Source organism: Suncus etruscus, chromosome 7, assembly GCF_024139225.1.
Source record: "Suncus etruscus isolate mSunEtr1 chromosome 7, mSunEtr1.pri.cur, whole genome shotgun sequence".
NCBI classification, from domain to species: domain Eukaryota; kingdom Metazoa; phylum Chordata; class Mammalia; order Eulipotyphla; family Soricidae; genus Suncus; species Suncus etruscus.
In genome coordinates this window covers 42,455,457-42,477,241 of record NC_064854.1, presented here as the reverse complement: position 1 = coordinate 42,477,241, position 21,785 = coordinate 42,455,457, and the positions used below count along the sequence as shown (strand labels likewise).

The 21,785-nt window shown below is 35.1% G+C and overlaps 1 protein-coding gene across 1 annotated transcript in view; it reads right to left on the bottom strand.

The window, feature by feature from the left end:
• The window catches only part of DNAH14 (dynein axonemal heavy chain 14), a 367,193-nt gene that overhangs the window by 282,567 nt on the left and 62,841 nt on the right, over positions 1-21,785 (bottom strand). The window contains exons 15-18 of the mRNA XM_049777552.1: positions 14,067-14,411; positions 7,913-8,254; positions 4,289-4,658; positions 1,830-2,020 (exon numbers count right to left, since the gene is read on the bottom strand). Coding sequence (XP_049633509.1) covers positions 1,830-2,020; positions 4,289-4,658; positions 7,913-8,254; positions 14,067-14,411 — 1,248 coding nt within the window. The remainder of the gene's footprint in view (positions 1-1,829; positions 2,021-4,288; positions 4,659-7,912; positions 8,255-14,066; positions 14,412-21,785) is intronic.

Genomic DNA, 21,785 nt, shown 5'->3' with positions numbered 1-21,785 from the left:
CTTATGCAGACTTGGCCAAATTGTTCAACATTTCTACTAAATGTAGAAAATCATGGATACAAAATATTATTATTGATTATATTACATACTGTCAACCATGGAAAAATGAAGATTTAATAAAGTTCATTGTATCTAGTTAAGAAAATAAAGCATAGAAAATTATGAAAATATTTTTTAAATAAAAATACTAAATGGTAAATCAAAGGATTGTTGACTACCAAATATCAGTAGTCCTAAGATTCTTTTAATGTATTTGCATGAGAAAAACACTTGATATCTTGGGGGATTCAAGTACAAGGCAACAGGGAAAAAAGCAAAAACTAAATAGTGGAATTATATAAAATTAAAAAACTTCTGTACAGTAAAAGAAACTATCTTTAAAGTAGACAATATTCTATTGAATGAGAAATAAGTTCATATATTTTTCATCTGACAAAGGTTTACTTTGCACGATAAATAAAACTTACAAAAGAAAAGCAAACAGGGGCTGGAGCGTTGGTGAAAGCAGTAGGGCTTTTGCCTTGCAAGTGCTAACCTAGAAAGGACCTCGGTTCCATCCTCTGGCATTCCATATGGTCCCCCAACCCAGGGGTGATTTCTGAGAACATAGCCAGGAGTGACCCCTGAGTGTCACCAGGTGTGGCCCCAAAACAAAATAAAACAAAACAAAACAAAACCAGAAAAACAAAAGAGAAGCAAACAACCCCATCAAAAATGGGAAATAACGCTGAGTGTACACTTCTCCCAAAAGACAAAGAGAGGACCACAGCACATGAAAAACTGTTCTTCACCACCAAGTAAGGGAAACACAATTTAAAAGCACAATGAGATGTCACCTCACTCCTGTGAAAATGACCTAGATTAAAAACATCATAAATAATGGGCTAGTAGTAGGGTTGGGAAGGAGGATGGTATATGGAGAAAAAGGAATCCTCACACATTGTTGGTACAGCCTCTGTGAAAACAGTATAGCAACTCCACTCCTAAATTTTACTCCACTCCTAGGTTTCTATGTCAAGAAAATGGAACTGATAATCTGAAAAGACATATGCACATCTATGCTGGTTGGAGAACTATTTACAATACCTAAGATGTAGATTCAATTTAGGTGCCCAAGAATGAATGAGTCAAAAGTAGGACAATTGTTTAAGTAAAAAGGTCAAAATACTACATTTTTACTTAATTTTTTCTTATTGAATTAACACTTGTTAGCAAGACTAAATATGTTTTGGAGCACAATTTACTTTCTTTAAAAGGTTTATTACCACTACTACTAGTGTGGTAATAAACCTTTTAAAGAAAGTAAATTGACCTACTTTTGACTTTTATATGTCCAAAAATGCATTTCCTGAAAGTGACATATGGACAAATGATAAAACATTAATTTCATTTATTATACAAGAAAGTCAATAGTACAATTTGTCAATCGCCTTGGTAATGATAGCATAATGAACCATTATGTAGCTTCTTACCAATAGATAATACTAATTTACTATAGAATTTATTCGTTTATCATCTATTTTCAGATATCCTATAAAATTTCTCATCTAGTTGTATTCCTTATAGATTTACTTGCCTCTTAAATTAGTTCCTTTGGTATTTCATCTTTTCAGTTATTAATTTTTTGTGTGGTCTTTGGGCAGTCGACTACCCAGCAGTGCTCAAAGTTTACTCCTGTCTCTTTGTTCAGGGGTCACTCCTGGAAGGGTTTAAGGGAGCACATGGGGTACTGGACTAGATAGAGCCTATATAAACTGTGTGCAAAGCCATCACCTTACCTGTATATTATCTCGTAGGCCCTCATTTTTTTTAAAATTGCTTTTATTTACCTTGAGTTCTACAAGATTCTCTATTGTGCAATTTTTATCAAATTTAACTGCCTTTCCAGTAATCATTTGAAGTCGTTCCCAATGCCTTGGCATGAGATAGGGGTTTTCCAGGGCTATGATAATAGGCAGCTCTTGTTTAAGCTCCATCACTGACTGCTTCAGATGTATTACCATGTTGTTTCTAGGTAAACCTGTACAAAGACAATGGGCTTTTGACATATCTCATGACATAGTTGTCAACACTTTTACTATTTAATATAATAGAAGTTCATTCATTATTAGCCTGAATTAAAATTATTGTAACATTAACTATAGAATAATTGATTAAAATAAAGAAAAATAGTTATTCAGGATGGGTAATTAAAAACCAAGACCATCAGGAATAAGTTATCTTGGAAAATTTGATATTAGGCATAAGCCGATACCCCCAGAGTATTGTGGATCTTCATTGTGAGATAGGTTTATAGACAAATAAATACACAACTATACAGACTTCTATTTACACTTTCTAGAGGTGTGAGACTTTTACATTCTTCTCAGTAAGAAATGATACCAATGGATAATTCGTAACTATAATTTCATAAATAATTTCAAAACAAAAGTATAGTAAACATATACTGAAATATAAAATATAAAAATAAAAACTTTGTTATAGATTAGCATTTGTCCTCTGGCATTGATCAAGAGCACAGACAGAGTATACAAAATCTTTTTCTTTTTTTTTAGAGTACACAAAATCTAAACAACTATAGGTTCATTCAATATTTGGCACATTTTTATTTAGTTAAGTACAGAGTTGAGGAAGAAAAATCATTCAAGTTGGGGAGTATGGAGAATTGTAAAGTACTTTAATATCCTTGAATATCTGATATGTACTGAATAATTAGGCTGTTCTTCAATAACTGATTACATAATACAAAATAATCAAATTTTGCAAGTTTGTATTTTGGCAAAGAATAAGATTTTTTTTCAAATTAAACGTCAACTTGTTACTTTATCTGTATTGATACATGATAAAATAGAAACACTATGATCAAAAATTGAGAAATTAATGCACCGAATGATTTTTATGTTAAGTTTGTTAAGTAAGATTATTATAAAGGACTGTGACAATTTGCTCCATTGTTTCCTTTATGTAAACTTTTTGTGATATTGTTACATTTCTTGAATTATTTATTTATTTATTTTGTTTGACCTTGGTTTGGTTTAGAGCCATACTCAGCTGTGCTCAGGACTCCTCCATGACTTCACTCAGGGTTTACTATGACAGTGCTTGTGACTATATGTGGTTCTGGGAATAAATTTGGTATCAGCTGCATGTAAGGCAACAATCTTACTCACAGTACTATCTTTTTGGTCCCTCTTGTAAAATTCAAATATACTTGGTGGGCTGGGAACCAAGTGGTTGAGAACATGCTTTGCATGTGAAGGGTCTAAGTTCTATCCCTGGTAGCATGTGCCCCCTTTTGCATCCTACCCTCACAAATGTACCTTTAACACAGGGTCTGTTCACTTCTGTGTATGTTCCCCACATCAATAATGAACTAATAAAAATTAAACCAAATGAAGTGAGTCTTTTTTTTTAATTAAAAAATTATAGCTATATAGCTGTTTAACTGAAGTATAAAGGATTAAAATAAAAAAGGGAGCCAAAGAGAGATAATCACATGGCTGGAGCACTTCCCTGGCAATTGCTAGGCCTGCAGTTTGGAAACTGGGCCCTGGCAGTCTTTGTCTCCCTAGCATGCAAGCACTTCTGGAGTGGCTCTGGAGACCCCAATATTTCTAGGCCCCAATAGCACTTCTTCCTGGGGACGTACCACTGGACTTTCAGGCCCACATAACCAGATCAACTTATGGGGAGGGTCCCCAGGATTTCCTGAGCACATCATGGGTGCAGCTCCTCCTGCCCTGCCCCAAATTTTGAGGATTTGAGTAAAGAAATGAACATAGGCCCTTTCTGGCAAAGTATGTGATTCTACAAAAAAAAATCCAAAATTATAGGGAAGTGTCTGGGGTTAATCTATTGGAACCAACTTTTAAAGGATACCAAAATTGTTATATTTAGAGTTGGAGTGATAGTGCAGCAAGCAGGGTACTTGCCTTGTACATCATCTTCCTGAGTTCAATCTTTGATGTCCTATTGGAGTCCCTAAAATCTTCCAGAAGTGATCCCTGAGTATAGAGACACTAATAAACCCTGAGCATCAATATTTGTGACTCAAAAACCAAAAAATGTAAAAATTGTTATACTTAAAAATAAAAAAAAATTTAAAAATTTTTAAAATTCTGATTTCCCTCTTACTTCAGAAAATATTTCTTACACTAGATTTTTTGTTTCTCAAGGCATTATGGTCAACTCCTAAAATGGGGTTAAGAAACAAGGCCAGATACAGTAATCTTATTAGACCAGAAATCATTTTGCATTTGATCCGAGGTAGAAAACCATACACTTTTACCTTTTTCTAACACAAAGACAATGTGCTTCCATTTTGAAACATGTTTCTGTATTGTGTCTATATCAACACTGTGAAGAACACTATTCCTCCATTCTTGAAAGAGGACTCTCCATTCGTCTTGAGCATCCCATAATAATTTCCTTAAGGCTAAGTCATATTCAATGTCATAGATCTCTGAAAGCATTGTTTGTGTAATCTCCTCTATCTTAAAGGGACGGACGTGATACTGGGAATCATTAAAACGATCCTGATAGCTTGCATATTTTTGAGTTTGGTTAGCTAGACTGGAAGCTTCCTGTGAAAAGGACTGGATAATGGCCATTGCTGTTGATGCTGGAGTACTGGCTTGTAAGAGAACAGGAGTTTTTATCTTAAAAAAAAATAGGAAGATATTCCAATCAATCATAATATTCATAACTGAGACCTAGTTTGACATTTCAATATAGAATAAGAATTTTAACAAATGTGGTTGACATGCATCATATGAAAATTTGTCTGTTATAGTTACTTGTCTTTATGGTGTTTAATTTAATTACTATTCCCTTTAGATAATCTCTCTTGTTACTATCTCTGTATATATCAACATATTCATATGCATTTGGGCTACCCCCTCCTCTGCCTGGATCTGTGTTCAAGGATCATTTATGGTGGTCCGCAGGGCACCATAGAATGTACTGGTGATGGATCCTGGCTTGGCCCTGTTTAAGGCAAGAACCTCACTCACTATGTTAGCTCTCTGGTTCCTATACATTATAATTTTAATGTACCTTCATTACCTGATATATTGTAATAAATAACAGTTTACTTTACTTTGAAAGTCCATATATAAATCTTGAACAGTTGCTAACACTGATCACATGTAAGACATTTTATTACTTTATTTAAACACCATGGTTTAAAAAGTTGCCCATAATACAGTTGTTTCTGGCATTACACATTTGAACTCTAATCCCATTACCAGAATAACATTCCCTCCACCATTAGCACCTATTACCTACCCTCCCCCAAGCCTGCCTTCTTAATAGGCACAAAAAAAGGGTTAATTTCACTGATTTTTAGTACATTATTTCCTGTAAGCAGCAGATGGATGGATTTTTTTCCTGATCCATCCCACTGCTCAGTGCCTTTGATATAAGAGCTTAGTTCATTGATATTCAGGACTGTTAATTGATTTTAAAATGCTATGTTGCCATTTTACTGCAGATGGTTGCTGTTTTTACAATACTCTGTCTAGTTTATATAATAGCCTTTAGGTAGTTCATTCAGGTGTGGTTTGATTATAACAAATGCCACCAGATCTTTTTGCCTGAAAATATTTTTATCCCTCTCTCCCATTTAACGAATTTTTTTTGCAGAGTAGGAGATTTTACTAGAATCTACTGGAAGATTCTAGATTAAAATCTACCTATCTACTGAATTTTATTCAGTAATTTAAATATTTTGTTTCACTCTTTTCTCACCTGTTTTAGATGGTAAATTTGCTGTGATTTTTTGTGTCAGTTCACTTATACTTAAGGCTTTTATTCTTTCTTACTGAGAGGTTTGTTTCCCTCTTTGGTTTTCTCCATTTTGATTACTGTTTCTTGGTGTTGTTCTGAATCTATTTTGTTTGGCACATTTTAGGCTTCTTGAATTTGTGCAGCTGCTTCCCTCCAGAAATTTGGGAAGTTCTTAGGTATATTCTTTCCCACCACTCTTTCTACTTTGTTTTTCTTTTTCCTTACCTTCTAGTTGTCCTACAATTTAGAGATTATTCTTCTTGTCAGTTTAAGTACCTTACATTTTTTTCCTATTCTCTTTTTTCACTTCTTTATCTATCCTACCTTGTATTTTGTCTTCAAGTTTCCCTATGTGGTTTTCCCCTGTGAGATTCTGCTACTATAGTTTGCTAATATGTACTTTAGCTCCTTTAATTTTATTTGCATTGAATCTTTCATCCTCTGATGAAGTTATTCTTTAAGTTGGTTGAATTTCTATTTATTGATTGTTTACGTTCTCTGGTGAGTATTTCCTTAATTTATTTTTTTTTTGTTTTTGCTTGTTTGTTTGTTCTTTGGGGGGCCATACCCGGTGACACTCAGGGGTTACTCCTGGCTATGCACTCAGAAATTGCTCCTGGCTTGGGAGATTATATGGGATGCCGGGGGATCAAACTGAGGTCCGTCCTAGGCTAGCGTAGGCAAGGCAGATGCCTTACCACTTTCGCCACCTCCTCTGGCCCCTTAATTTCTGTTGCCAGTGCAACGAGTATTGATTTCTAGGTGCTCATTGAACAGACTCAAGCATTTTGATGAGTTTGCAACTTGTCTAGGTTTTTGTCCCCATCTGCTTCTTTAGCTTTGTTTCCTCATTGTTCTTCTATTTGGGGGTGTGTGTGTGTGCATACTTGTTGGTGCTTATGATTACTCCTGGCTCTGTGTTGAGGAATCACTCCAGGTGGGCAAGGATGCTGGTACTAAAACTGGGTTGACCTTGTACAAGGCAACCACCCTACCCACTGTACCCACTACTGAACCCTACCCATTGTTCCCACCCCTGTTATTTAAGTTTTGCAGTGTTAATGGTGGATGTTTAGATTCATAGTTACTTGAGAACTTCCTGTTGAGTTGTATATAACAGATTGCTACTAGCAATATATCTGCTATTCATGTTATTTTCCTTACCACATTTGGTTATTTCAGCATGCCCAGAAAATTGCCAACTAGTTACTTTAATAAGTTAACAGAGTTATGGCTGTATACTGTCTGAGAAAAAGGACTAACACATTCCCACCTGCCCCAATATAAGAGATGTGTATACTAACTCTTTAACATTGCATGGTTTCAGGTTTAGAGGATAGACACATGTGAGACAGGGCCAATTCCTGGCCTAGGTGTGGCATATGACAGGACAGAAAAGGTGACAGGCTGAAAGGTTTCAGTGTTTCAGAGCAGGGAAGGATGTATCTATGCGTTTCTAACAGTATTTTAGAGACTGAATATTTGGATCAAAAACTGTCACATTACCTTTTGTTTTTTTGTCTTCACTATCTTGTATGAAACACTATAGGTGAATGTTTGGATATAAGCTATGAGCTTTTTAGCAATCACTATTGTGTGATTTTTAAATAATTTACTTCTTTAACTATTAGGGTATCAGAATTTTTGTGTTTCTTTCCCCACACATGCAGATAAATATGCAGCGCAGCTAGCATAGCTCCTGACACTATGACTTAAGTGTTGATTTATTTTGCATTGCATACTGACTTAATTTTTAACTATCATTACTGTTTGTTGTCCTAGATTAAGGCTCAGAGATTTCAGTGTTTTTTTTACCTCCCCCTTTTTTGAAGACTCCTTGATATAGATGAAATTAATGGAAATAGTCAACATTTTTGATGCTGATGGCTGTATAACAGAAAATACTAAATTCAATGATTGGTTAGTGAAAATAATGACCTTTTTAGTTTCATTCAAGTTTATAAATAAAAATAATTATTACTCTATTCTTAGTTAAAATTTCATGGGTAAAATTACTTACCTAAGACTGCATAGGAAGTAAAAGCCCATCTTTTAAACCTGAGACTAAGAGCAAGGTACTTTTCAGTGAAGAAAAAAATAAACAAAGAAAACAAAATAAACTTACTTTGTCCTTTAACTCACAAACTTCAGTCTGTAGCTTAACCATACATTCTTCCAAATTTTCTCTGAATTTCAAGATGGTGTCATCTTTCTTCGCTTCCATGATCTTTGAGGTAGTTTTCAGTTCACTAAACTTGGTAAGAAGGACTTTACTGTAAACATTTTGTTCTTCTGATGTAGGAATCTGGTAATACGTTACAATAGAATTCAGTTCCGAAATTAGTAAGTACTCTTTTTCTAATTTAGATATTGTGTGGGGCATTTTATCCAAAAAAGTAAAATGTTCTGCAAATTCTTCTGTTTCAATGGGGTCATGCATCAACTTTCCCAATAATGAATCTACAACCTGAAATTATCAACATGTTAGTTAGCAGTCTATCATCATTTTACTATTTAAAAAACTACTTTTAATAATTATCACTGATTTGCATAGCACATTTCAGAACAAATAATATAGACATTAAAGATTGTTTTAAATACCAGAATATTGACAGGATCCAATTCTTTCTGTGATTAAGAGGAGGAATATGAATGTATCTTATGCATCAATAAATATAATTTAAACATAAGAAGTACTGAATTAAGTCATTTCTAAGAAATAAAGAAGTTTGGGACTGGAGACATAGTATAATGGGTAAGGTGCTTGCCTTGCATGCAAACAATCTGAGTTTAACCCCTGAGAATCGCCAGGAGTGATTCTTGAGTTCAGAGACAAGAGTAGCCTGAGGATTGCTAGGTATGGTTTAAAAAAAAAAAAAAGCAACATGAAGGGTTAAACCAAATTGTGAACTGTACATTGAATGTTACTATTGTAAGAGTACTTCTTTACTTTGTTCTTTCTATGTATCTTCTCACTATGGTGGAAGCAGGACCACTAAGTAAATTAGTAAATGTAATTGGTCATTTAAAATTTCACTCATTGAAAGGATATTCAATTAAAATAGGTAATGGGATATATGGGAATGTGAGAAAGAAATAATGAAGACCCGGGCTAGGCAATTCCTCTTTACTTTCCTTATCTATGTCCAGAATCAGTGGGACAAACGGTTTCACCCATGTGTACAAGGCTATGAAGACAACAAGAAAAACCAAAGGCCCCCAAAAGTTGTTGGGTTCCAGATGCAAATTTCAGACCAGAAGTGCATATGCCAAACAGAGAACCATGTAGGGACAAGGACAGGCCATTGTCCACTGGAAGCAGGCAGATGTTTCAGGAACAGGGCAAATATCATTTGGATATTGTCCATTGTCATCTGGATTAGGATTTTTCAGGGAGCCTGGAGAGCCTGGATCTTGGGGATGGATTCAGATCCATCTACTTAAACTATACAGTAAAATTAAGTTTTGACTTTTGTATGCAAATCTTTCATAAAATATTCAAGAGCTCATAAATAAATCAACCTTTAAGGTACCATTCACAGTGGTTAGATTTTGAGTCCATTTTATCTACTTCCATACTGTGCATAAGCAGAAACCTTATGTAAATTCCTGTGGTTCACCCAAACACACTTTGGGCCTCCAACATGCAAACTGTAGACAGTGACCTCCAGTCATATTTTCCCCATCCAGTACTTGGAATCTAAAAACTACCTCTAGGCAGTTTTTGTGATAAGAAGCCTTTCACAAAGTCTGGTAAGTGCAGTTAGAGAAATGACTACTACACTACAATTACCATGACAATGATAGAAATACAAGTCAGGCAGGGGGTGGGGGGGCAGAAAGGAAATGGTGGACAATGGTGGCAGGAAAGTTGCACTGGTGAAGGGGTATGCGCATTTTATGGGTGAAAGCCAATTACATACATGTTTTTAACCATGTTGCTTAAATAAAGAAATTATTCTAAAAAATAAATTAATTCTGTGTAGCAAAAAATTCTTAACAGCAGCAGAGAATAGGATAGACTGCTATTTTATTAATAATTTAGAATTAAAATAGTATCTCCGAAATGTGATAAGAATTGGTAGAAGGTGGGGAAGGGAGTTGATGCACTCAGCATCTCATTTTGAAGGAAAGACACATATCAAATAATATCATCCTAAATATCTCATTTTTTCTCATGTAAGAATAGATACTAGAATATGATGAAGTAGATATTCTTTTTTTTTTTTTGAAGGGGGGGTCACATTCAGCGGCGCTCAGGGGTTACTCCTGGCTCTGGGCTCAGACATCGCTCCTGGTAGGCATGGAGGAGGGGGAGGACGGACCATATGGAATGCCAGGATGCCAGGATTCTAACCACCATCTGTCCTGGAATGCCCTACTGCTGTGCTATCTCTCTGGCCCCAAAGTAGATATTCTTGTTTAAAACTGTACTAATGAATACTACAGGAGTAATAATAGGAGAAATAATTAGGAAAAATAATTAGTATCTTATTCTGAGTTCTTTTTATTGCATCCTGTGAACTCTTTTAAGAGATACACTCTTATGCTAGAGAATATCCGTAGAGAAATTTATTTTGCATAAGAAAATTCTCTCTAATCCTTTGAAACAACGAATTGTTTCAAGAACTGAATTTATATTGACTGGGTTCGGGAAGTGTTGTTGATGGGGAGATACTGAGATACTGGTGGAGGAAAGCAAAAAATCTAGTGGGAGGTGTGATGTGTGCATGAAACCATATCATGGTCCCTTAAAATTAGTTCTTACTAATTTTGTTATTTTAAAGTTATTAATAATTTTAAAGTTTTTAATAATTTTAAGTTATTTTATTTATCTATCTTTCCCAAGTGTCCTTTGGTCTTTTTCTTTTTTTTTTTTTTTTTTTTTTTGTTTTTTGGGCCACACCCGGTGACGCTCAGGGGTTACTCCTGGCTATGCGCTCAGAAGTCGCTCCTGGCTTGGGGGACCATATGGGACGCCGGGGGATCGAACCGAGGTCCGTCCTAGGCTAGCGCAGGCAAGGCAGGCACCTTACCTCTAGCGCCACCGCCCGGCCCCTCCTTTGGTCTTTTTCAGGAGGAATGGTGGAAAAAGAAAAGGAAAGGAAAAAGAAAGTTATTTTCTGTCTTGAAGTTTACTTGAGAATTCTGTAAAAATCTTGCAGAGTTGAAATGGCCATTTCTGCACCCCAAATTAAAGTGGTAACCTTAAGATTAAACCTTCTGATTTAATCAAGCACCTTCACTTAAGAGTAGGACAACAGGATTGGAAGAGAGCTCAGTTCTAAAGACTATTTAGGGATGTAACTTTTTCTCTCTCTTAAGTCCATGTTTCAAATAACTTTCAAAAATAACTTTGAGAGCACAAAGTGTTAAGTAGAGATGCAAAAGCTAAAAGTTAAAAAAAAATCAGGTTTAAAAATTTTATCTACATTTAAGTATGGAATTTATTACAAACAAATAAAAATATGATTCTACAGCCAAAGAAAACCAAGCCTACTTATTTTGACATTCCTGAATCATGCCCACATCTCTCCAAACTCATATCCAGAGGTATAACAACATAAGTATATTGTTATATTTATTTGGAGTTTTGCAAGCACAAAACTCAAATATTCATAAAGAATAATCAGCTAGATCATAATTCTTAGGGACTATAACTAAGGGTCACAAAAGATAAAAGGGATATAGACCCCAGAGAATTATGTGACAGAGGTTACAAAATTGAGTAGCTAAGATTTTACTTTTTATCCCCAGAAGGGAATCATTTATGTCCAGAAAGATTTGTATTTGCTCTAGATCATTCTAAGAATTTCTTTCACCATGTTGTCTTGTAGAATGCTATATTTGATTATACTAAATGTGTCCTGATTCTTTCCCGTCACTTTAGATTGTGTATGAGCATATTCTATATTCTTTTTTTTTCTTTTTATTTTTTTTTGGGGGGGGGCACACCTGGTGACACTCAGGGGTTACTCCTGGCTATGCGCTCAGAAATTTCTCCTGGCTTGGGGAACCAAATGGGATGCTGGGGGATCGAACCATGGTCCATCTTCGGCTAGCAAGTGCAAGGCAGACACCCTACCACTTTCGCCACCACTCCGGCCCCTATATCCTTTATCTTTTATGCAGAAGCTTAAGACGAGAATGTTTTGCCCTTGAGAGGATATCATATGATTAGAAATAGGAAATTTCTAGCAGCATCAAAAAGTTTGTCTCCTTTAAAGAGAAGGTTGAAAGTTCTTTGTTTTTGTTTACTTGTTTGTATTTTGCGTCACACTTGAAGATATTCAGAGATATTCCTAGATCTGTACTGGGGGGTTATTCTCTGTAACGCACAAAGGACCATGTGATGCCAGGGTTCAAACTAAAGCCATAAATGTGCAAGAAAGGCTACTTAATCCCTGTACTGTCTTCTCTGGGCCCATTTTTTCTTTCAAAATATTTGAAAACTATGAAGAAACAACACTACTTTGCCACTTTATTTTCATGAGGAAGAAGACTGCTCTAAGTAAGCTGGTTTCTTTTATACTTCCCATAAATATTGTAACCCTTGGAAGGTAAAATTTTTATTTCTATAATAGTCAATGAGTTGGGAAGGGAAAACTGAGAGAAAAATTTGTCAAAAGCCAACTTGTTCATAGAATTTGTGTTCTACTATTATCACTGTTGGTGAAAACAGCTCATTGTAAGCAACATATTGGTCATTTTTCAGGGTGACGTGTGTGTGTGTGTGTGTGTGTGTGTGTGTGTGTGTGTGTGTGTGTTGGTTTAAGTCTCTTTGGACTTCAACTTTGGCAAAAATTTCAATTTCAAGTAAATAAAGATAAACCTTATTTTCTAATAATTTGGCTTATTATTTACAAAGAAATATTTTAAATATTTTATCTTGTCATATGTCTCAGTCAGGGTTCAGTATGCAGCCAAATAAAAATAACAATGTTCTTAAGCCCCTTATAACACAACTAAGAAATGGTATATTGGGTACCAAGGTACAGCAAGATACCAAGTCATTTGCCTTGCATGCGGTCAACCCACTTTTGATCTATAGCACCTCATATAGTTTTATAATTCCCACAAGAAATGATCCCTGAGTACAGAGCCAGGAATAAATTAGTACCACCAGGTGTGACCCAAAAATCAAAACCAAAATAAATAAAACAATCTATTTAAAGAAGTGTGGAGGTGGCCATAGACACTGTATGTTGGATGATTTGAACTTTATACTTGATATTTAGAGCTTGAAGTGGATGTCTCTGGCAAGTAGGACCCTTTACAGGCACAGATGGTATAGTGACTCAAAGCAAGAAGTAAGGCTTACCACATTGCTTATTATTTCCTTGTTTTTGACTAAAATGTGAACATTCTAGGATTACTTATTAAGCAGGAGCAGAGTTGAAGAAAAGAAGTCTGATCCCATGTCTATATCACCAGTCTTGGATTACTAAAGTTCATGACCTCTTTCTTCCTATGACAAACTCTTTGCATGTGTATAAAGAACACTGATGGTTTCTTTCTTTTATTTGGCTAATATTTTCTGAGAATTAAATCTTATAATCTATAATTGCTAAGAGTCTAAGGTTAAGGTATACCTATTATAGATAGCACGCAGTACCTGTCACCTAATAGACACATTATGCCCACTCTGAAACTCTTTGTAACATAATTTCCATGACCACTCTGTATGCTGATCTGTTGTATTCATAGTTTAGTTTTTTCTCCTAATATATAAACATGTATATCTATACTTGAATTTAACCAGTGCTATATTACATCCTCTGTGAAATGCATCACTGTCCACCTTGTTGCTTAATCAAAAATCTAATGACTATATATTCATTTATTCTATATATTCAATCAATGACTAAATCCTCTTGTCTTTGTTTCCAAATTATGTCTCAAAATCAGAAAAATCTCTCACACTCTTATTATTTGGCTTAAACTACATTACTTGTCTCCTAGCTTTCATTCTGTCTTGTTGCACTTTGAATTAGTCTTACATTGCAGCTAGAGAAAGTTCTTATAAAATTTTATTTTATAAGAAATAAATTCCATGCTTGAAATATTATAGTGATTCTCACAGGAAAAGAGGCAAAAATATGTAGAATAGAATTTTAGGTTATTATTATTATTGTTAGAAAAAGTTTTGAGAAGGTAACACCTTTGATCAATGACAAATTTAATACATACTGGAATAGGTATTATGCTTCTATTAAATACATATTTTGAAGTATAATCTATTCATTTAAATATTGTCACGGAATTTTTATAATACTTACATTCAAAGTATTTACATTCTTGTTTTTAATTGTAGATAACAAGAGGTTATTGCTAGTAGTTATGATATCGTCAATATATGGCAAACATTCTGACTGATATTCAAAACTTAGAACGTTGAAAATGCCAACACGTTTCTCAATGGCCATAGTAATAACCTGTTTAAGATAGATTCTGGATTTTTCTAATATAGTTTTAAACTGTATTGGAGTTAATTCTTCCATCTCTAATAATTTCATACTCATAAGTTTGGCCTTTGATGTCATGGCACAATATTTTAAAAACCTCTGGCTGTAGACATTAACTAAACTCATTGAATGACCAATAATGCTCAGGATACTCATTATCTGTAAAATAAAATATTTTACAAAGTTAGTCAGAAAAATAAGAGTAAAAATTAATTGAATCAATATGCTACTATTTCTGTCAAAATCACTAAAATAATAGTTTCATTTGGAGGTCATTTTATGAACTTCTAATGCTTTTTTAATTTGGCTTTCATGTAAAGTTTTCCTAAGCTATTTTGCTTTACTCATATTAGCATTCTATATTGAACTCTGTACTAAACACACCATTTATTTATTCTTTGCTATCATCCTGCTTTAGCATTTATATTCTATACATTACCCAGCTTTGGAGAGGGTGGCATCCTGAACCAAACAGAGACAGTTCTATTCTTTTGTAAAATTGAATGAAAAAAATATCCAGTTAGAGGATAATGAAAAAAGTCAGGGTCACTAAAAATCATTGACAAGTTAATTTTATATTGGAACCATAAAATAAAGAAATTTCTGAGACTGAAGAGATAATACAGAGGTTAAGGTGTTTGGCTTATATTTGTATTTGTGTCTTATATCTGTATTTGATTCAATTCTGATTCAATCCTGGTACCACATAATGATCTCCAAGCACTTCCAGGAGTGCTAAGCATTGAAAACCCTGAGCACTTCTTGATATGGTTTAAACACCTTCACAAAACTTGCCACCAAGTAAAAACAACAACAATTAAAATATAAGGGGTTTCTTTTCATGATGTAAACTGAAAAGAAAAAAAAAAGAAGAAAGATAAATACTAAAAATAGGAGAAAATCTAGAAAAGATTGGTAAAGCATGGTACTTAAATTTTTCAATAAATACATTTTACCTAAGAATTTCAGTGGTTTTGTGCATCTGAAACAAAAAATTCCTTAAAACAGACTGTTCTTAGGATTATTCCCTCCTGTACTGCCTCATACCATGTTCTACTTCTCCCTGGTTCTCCTGCACTGGAAAACTCAACACCATTGACCTCTCGAATCCAAAAACTCATAGCATAGTTGCTACATGGTTGTCTGCATGACAACTTTGCTTCTTCCACCCTACTAACTCCAAGTGTTTCTGATTTTTACTATATTGCCACAATGCCTCCATAATTTCTTTATATACGAACGGTAGCATTAGTTATTCACTTGTATAAACACTGAAATAGTATATTAAGACACTGACATTGTTAGATTTATAGATTACAGAGTCACAATTTACTAAAATATAATTGTCCTCTGACAGTTGGGAATCTGAATTCCAAATCACAGTACCTACAAATCTTTAAAAACAATGAAGAAACAAAGGAATTCACATAGTCTAGCAGACATACTAGTCCTGGAAAATCAGCTAGGCTCAAAAAAAAAAAAAAAAAAAAAGCTTCAAGCTTCATTGATGAAAAACTTAAAAGCAATGCTCCATGAATGGCTATAGAAATAAACCAATCTTTGGAAGAACAATCCAACCAACTGAAAGATGAAATTATTCAGGATATCAAAGAGTTCACACAAATGGAAGTGAAAAAGTTGAAAAATACAATAGCCAGCAGTAACAACAAAATTCAACATGTAGGAGACTGTATCAGTGAAGAAAAAACACTGGCCACTACCAACAATGAAGTGAGAGAGAGAAAGAGAGAGAAACAAGTAGAAGAGATTTAAGATTTGTGATAGAAAATAGCAAGTGGAGTAATCTTTGAATCATATCGATACCAGAAGGAGAGGAAAAAGAAAGAGGAAGATGGGGCTGGAGCAAATGCACAGCGGTAGGATATTTGCTTTGCATGCGACCTACCCAGGAAGGACCCAAGTTCGATCCCTGGCATTCCATATGGTCCCCGAGCTTGCCAGGAGTAATTCATGAGCGCAGCTAGGTGTGTCCTCCTCCCCCCCCAAAAAAAAGAAAAAGGAAGAATGACTAGCAGAAAAAATTTTCCTGATCTTTGGAGATTCAAGAGGCCCAAAGAGTACCAAATAAAATAAACTCAAACAAAACAATACCAAGACACATAATAATCAAAATGGTAAAACAAAAACAAAGACAAGACTACTTACAGCAATAAGAGAAAAAAAATACCCTCAATATAAGGAAAATAACATAAGAGTAGCAACAGACTTTCCAAACGATATTTTACAAACAAGGGGAAAGAGTAGAATAGCATATTCAAAGTACTAAAGAAAAAAAAATCAATCCAGTTTAGATTCCACTATCCTGCTAAGCTATAATTTATACTTGAGGATGGGATAAAAATCTTTTAAGATGAACTGGCATCATTTGTGACACTAAGCCAATCCCCCCCCCCAAGAATTGCTGAAAAAAAAAAAGACTTGCAAAAATAGCTAGAAATGACAACACAGTTATATATCATTAATCTCTCTTAATATAAGTTGATAAATACAGAATCACAATGAAAGGATGGAAAACAATCATACAAGCCAGTAGGAAGAAAACCCTGCTGGAATGGCTTATATCAGAACTTATATCAAAACAAATACTATTCAATATAAAGAATGTAATTAGAGACAGTGATAGACACTACTTATTGGTTCAGAGAACAATAGATCAAGAAATACTACATCAACATTTATGCACCAAATAAAGGCCAGAAAAGTTTATGAAGCTGCTTCTAACAAACCTAAACAAAAGCATTGGTGGAAACATTATAATAGTGAGAGACTTTAACATTCCACTGTAAACATTAGATCAGAGACAGAATATCAGGAAAGAGACAATAGCCCTAAATGAGGAACTAAAAGAACTAGGATTATTGGACTTATATGGAACTCTTCATCCCCCAAACAAGAATACACATTCTTCTATAATGCAATAGAATGTTATCCAGAATAGATCACAAATTAGGACACAACTCAAATATGTATAAATTTACAGATACAGAATTTGCACAAAGTATCTTCACAGACCATGGTGCCATGAAAGTATAAATTAACCACAAAGAGAAGATGTAGAAAACTTTCAGCGCATGGAAGCTTAAAAAAAAAAAAAAAAAAAAAAAGACAACGCAAAACAGCAAGTGGATCAAAGAGGAGGTAAAAAAAAAATAAAAAGATTCCTTGAAGCTAATGATAATGAATATATATATAAGCTGTCAGAATCTGTGAGATATAGCAAAGTTACACTATGGGGGAAATTTATGGCATCGTAGACCTACATTAAGAAAGAGAAAAAAAGACCCAATCAAAAACCTAAACACATATCTTGTTGTGTATGTAAATATTTTGGGGGATTACTATGTTGCTCACCCTAAACTGATTAGGTGATTGTGCCCTACCCTAGGGTGTGACCTGGCATTCTGCCCCCACCCTAGGGTAGGACCTGATTCTGCTTCCACCATTGGTTGGTATCTGATTCCACCATTGGGTGGTACCTGACTCTGGAGTATAAAAACAAGGGTCTGTGGAAGTCCGGGGTTTTGGGCTGGCTGGAACTGAATCTGAGTCTTTGGATTTCAGTTTTGTCCATCCGAATAAAGCAAATATTTCCACGAGCCTGATTGTCTGCGAGCTGTTTACCCGCCGTTTCACCTCAGAACCGTGGGCTAGACAGGGTGGCAGACGCGTGCTCCGAGCTGGAAGAAAAGGGCCTCATTCTCCATCCCACCATCAGTCAACCTCTTCAGGGGCTGACCTGCTACAATATCTCAAAAATCTTGAGAAGGAACAGCAAACAAACTAAAAGGAAAAGTGAAGGGCACCCTTACGAACAGGCAGAAAACTTAGCTGAAATGCAGGGCCTTGTGACAGGCACAGAACTTTGCTAAAAACAGGCAGCCTTGAGAATTAAATGTAAACATTTAGGATCTAAGGCTTCTTCAGAAACAAAGAAGGCACAGGACATTGGTCCTGGGAAACTAAGTCTAATCTATAAGGTCCCCTTCTCTGTACATTCCACCTCCTGGAGATAGGTTCCATTATCAGTACATCCCCGGCCTGATGGAGACAGATCTCAGTCTCTGCACATTCTATCTCACCTGCCAATGGGTCCTGTTATTTGTCCTGTTCAATATATCTACCTCTTATTGACATATTTATGTATGGAATTGGTCCCACAAAACGTATATAAGCCGGGCCTTGAGTTTCAATAAATGGAATTGGATTCGGATTTGGCTGGAATCCTTTTCCCACTTTTGTCTGTCTCCGTGTCTGTCTTTGTCTGTCTGTCTCCATGTCTGTCTTTGTGTCTTTGTGTTTGCACAATCTCCCTCTAAGAAAGAATAACCACATCTTAATTGGTGTCCCTGCAGGCAGGGGCACCACAGAAAAGTAGGGAAATGGTGAAAATGAGAGCAGAAACCAACAACATAGACAAAGGAAGCAATTCAAAGAATCAATAAAACAAGAGTTGGTTCTTTGAAAGACTAAAAACGCTAAGCATTTGGCTAGACTCATAGTGAAAAAAAGATAAAATATTCAGATAAATCAGATCAGATATTAAAGGGAAGAAATCACAGTGAATCCTTCTGATATACTGAGAGTTATTTATATACTATGAACGATGACTATACTATGAACAACTTATGATCTTAAACTGAGGAACCTAGAAGTAGTATCATGTAATCTCCCAACTGAACAAGAAATTTCAAGCTGAACAAGAAATAGCCTAAATAGGCTAATCAGAAATAAGAAAATTGAACCAGTAATTAAGAATCTTACCCAAAACAAAAAGTTTTGGTCTGGATGTGTTTAATGATGAGTTTTTCAAACCACCTTTACTATTAACCTCTTCCAAAATATCAAAGATATAGGATTATTTTCTATGAAACCAGCATTACACTAATACCAAGAGCAGAGAAATTCAGTTCTAGGAAAAAAATTCAGATCAATCTCCCCAATGAACATCGACGCCAAAATCCTGAACAAAATCTTAGCTAACTGAATTAATCGACATATAAAAATCATATCCCAATCAAGCAGGATTGATTTCAAGGATGCAAGAATGGTTCAACATATGCAAGTCAATTAACATAATACACCAAATTAATAAAAGGAAAGATAAAATCATTTTATCAAACGATCAAATTATTTGACACAGAGAAAGCTTTTGGCAAAATACAAAATTTATTCATGATTAAAAAACACCTCAACAAAGAGGCCTAGATCGAGGGAACTTTCCTCAAAATAGTAAAGGCCATCTATAACAAGTCTGCAGCCAGAATAATTCTTAATGGTGAAAAACAGAAAGCATTTACTCTGAGTTCAGACACAAGTCAAGGTTGTCCATTTATATTATAGAGTATTGAAGTCCTGGCTACCATAATCAGGCAAGAAAGAGAATACAAAATGGAAAAGAAGTAAAATTATCACTGTTTGCAAAAATATATATAATATATATAGAAGGTCCTAAAGAATACACAAAACCCCCTCCTAGAAACCATTATATAGCAAAGTAACCATATTTCAAAGTTAATACACAAATATCGGTTGCATTTTTACAAAATTAAATTAGAAAAGAAAGAGAAAGGAGAATATATTCTATTTAAAATAGTATCCCAAAACATCAAGTATAATCTAGAAATCAAGTTAACAAAATATGTGGGAGATCTATACCATGATAACTAACTCACTAAGAAATATATTGAAGAAAACCTTAACAAATAAAAAAATATCCTGTCCTCGTGGATTGGAAGAATCAATCTTGTTAAAATGATTATCCTACCTACAGATTCCTATATAGATTTAAATTATATACATATATAGATTCAATACTATCCCCATTCAAATTCAGATGACATTCTTCAAATTTTTCAAAGGCCTAGAAAAATCAATGATAAAGCTTGTATGGAATCAAAAGAGACCATGAATAGCTAAAGCCCTGCTAAAAATAAGAGATGCAGAGATATCTCATTACCTAATTTGGAATTACATTATAAAGCTATATAGTACTCAAAAACTGTCTAGTACTGGAATAAAGATAGGATCTCTGATCAATGAGTCAGCATTGAATACCCAATGAAAAAACTTTGTGTGTATGAAAAACAGTTCATTTTTGATCAAGGAATTGAGAACATGAAATGGAGTAATGGCAACCTTCTCAACAGATGGTACTAGGAAACCTGAATAATGACATGGAAGAAAGTGCATATCTCAAACATTACATAAAAGTCAATTCAAAGTGAATCAAATACCTAGAGAACTAACCACTAATTATAAAGTATACTGAGAAAAATAGAGATAGACCACTCCAATATTTAAACCTCAAGGTCATCCTCAATGATCTGAAAATACTGACAAAGGCAACAAAATAAAATAAAACAAGTGGGAGTCTAGCAGGAGGGGGTTTGGCAGGCCACCGCCATGCCGGAGGCCTTCCTAACCAGGCCTAGTGGTGGTGCGGGACTTGGGTAACCCCAGCACCCCTCTACCACCTTGCTCCAGATCTCCAGGGCTTCCCCGGGCCACATGCCTGGGCAAGCCAGTGAGTTGGGCCCCTTGGTGGAGCTCGAAGGTACCCTAGGCTTTCCCCCATTATCCATTCAGCTCCTTAGGGAGGGTCTGGGTGGGGCCCTGAACTTCTGGCTTCCCAGCTTCTTGAAGTCACTGGTAATCTCTGTCCAGTCTATATATTTCAAAATCACAAGAAACATTAATAGTACTCACTATCATTGAATTATGTTTTTATATATGCAGAATGTCCATTTTGTACTCTGCTTTTTTGCATACCCCTTCATAAGATCATATTTTGTCTTTAACTTTCTTAACTCCTATCATCATTACTCCTCATTTACCCTTTCTAACTTAAGTACTGTAGAGTCCTAAGTCACAGATCAAAGTGGTGCCATGGAGTTAACACCCACCCAACTATTTTAAAAGGCATAAAAAGGACACTTATGTCTCTTCAACATTTTATGGGTGTTTTCTTTGACGGCTATAACTTTTGCTGAATATTTTTTTATACAGTGATGATTCCCCCCCCCCATGTTTTTTATCTTCTTTTTGTGAACTGCTCAATATGAAATTTGGTGTGAAAGAATACCTCAGTTTAATGCTTCTGTTTGAATCAAGTCATGGATATTGTTGGAAATGTTCTTACGCCCCCATATATTTGATAGCACCACGTGGCTTTATTTCTTGTTTGCTTAGGCACACTAAAATGGGAAAATACTATACATACCAATAAGTTCTTATCTAATAGAGATGGGAACACACAAATCTTGTAGTGCAATGAGACCTAACACCCTGAACATTGACATAAAGACCTGGTACAGGCCTCAGAAGAATGGGCATTCTCCATTCACCCCTGATCTAGAGAAGACATCTACAAAACATCCAAGGTTGTATATAACATCACCTGGAGGCATTCCTCTACCAGAGAAGACCCTACAGCTGCTCTGACATCGATCTACTCAAAAGAGACTTCCCTTAACACTAAGAAGACTTAACAAAAACAATGACCTGCTTACTGGA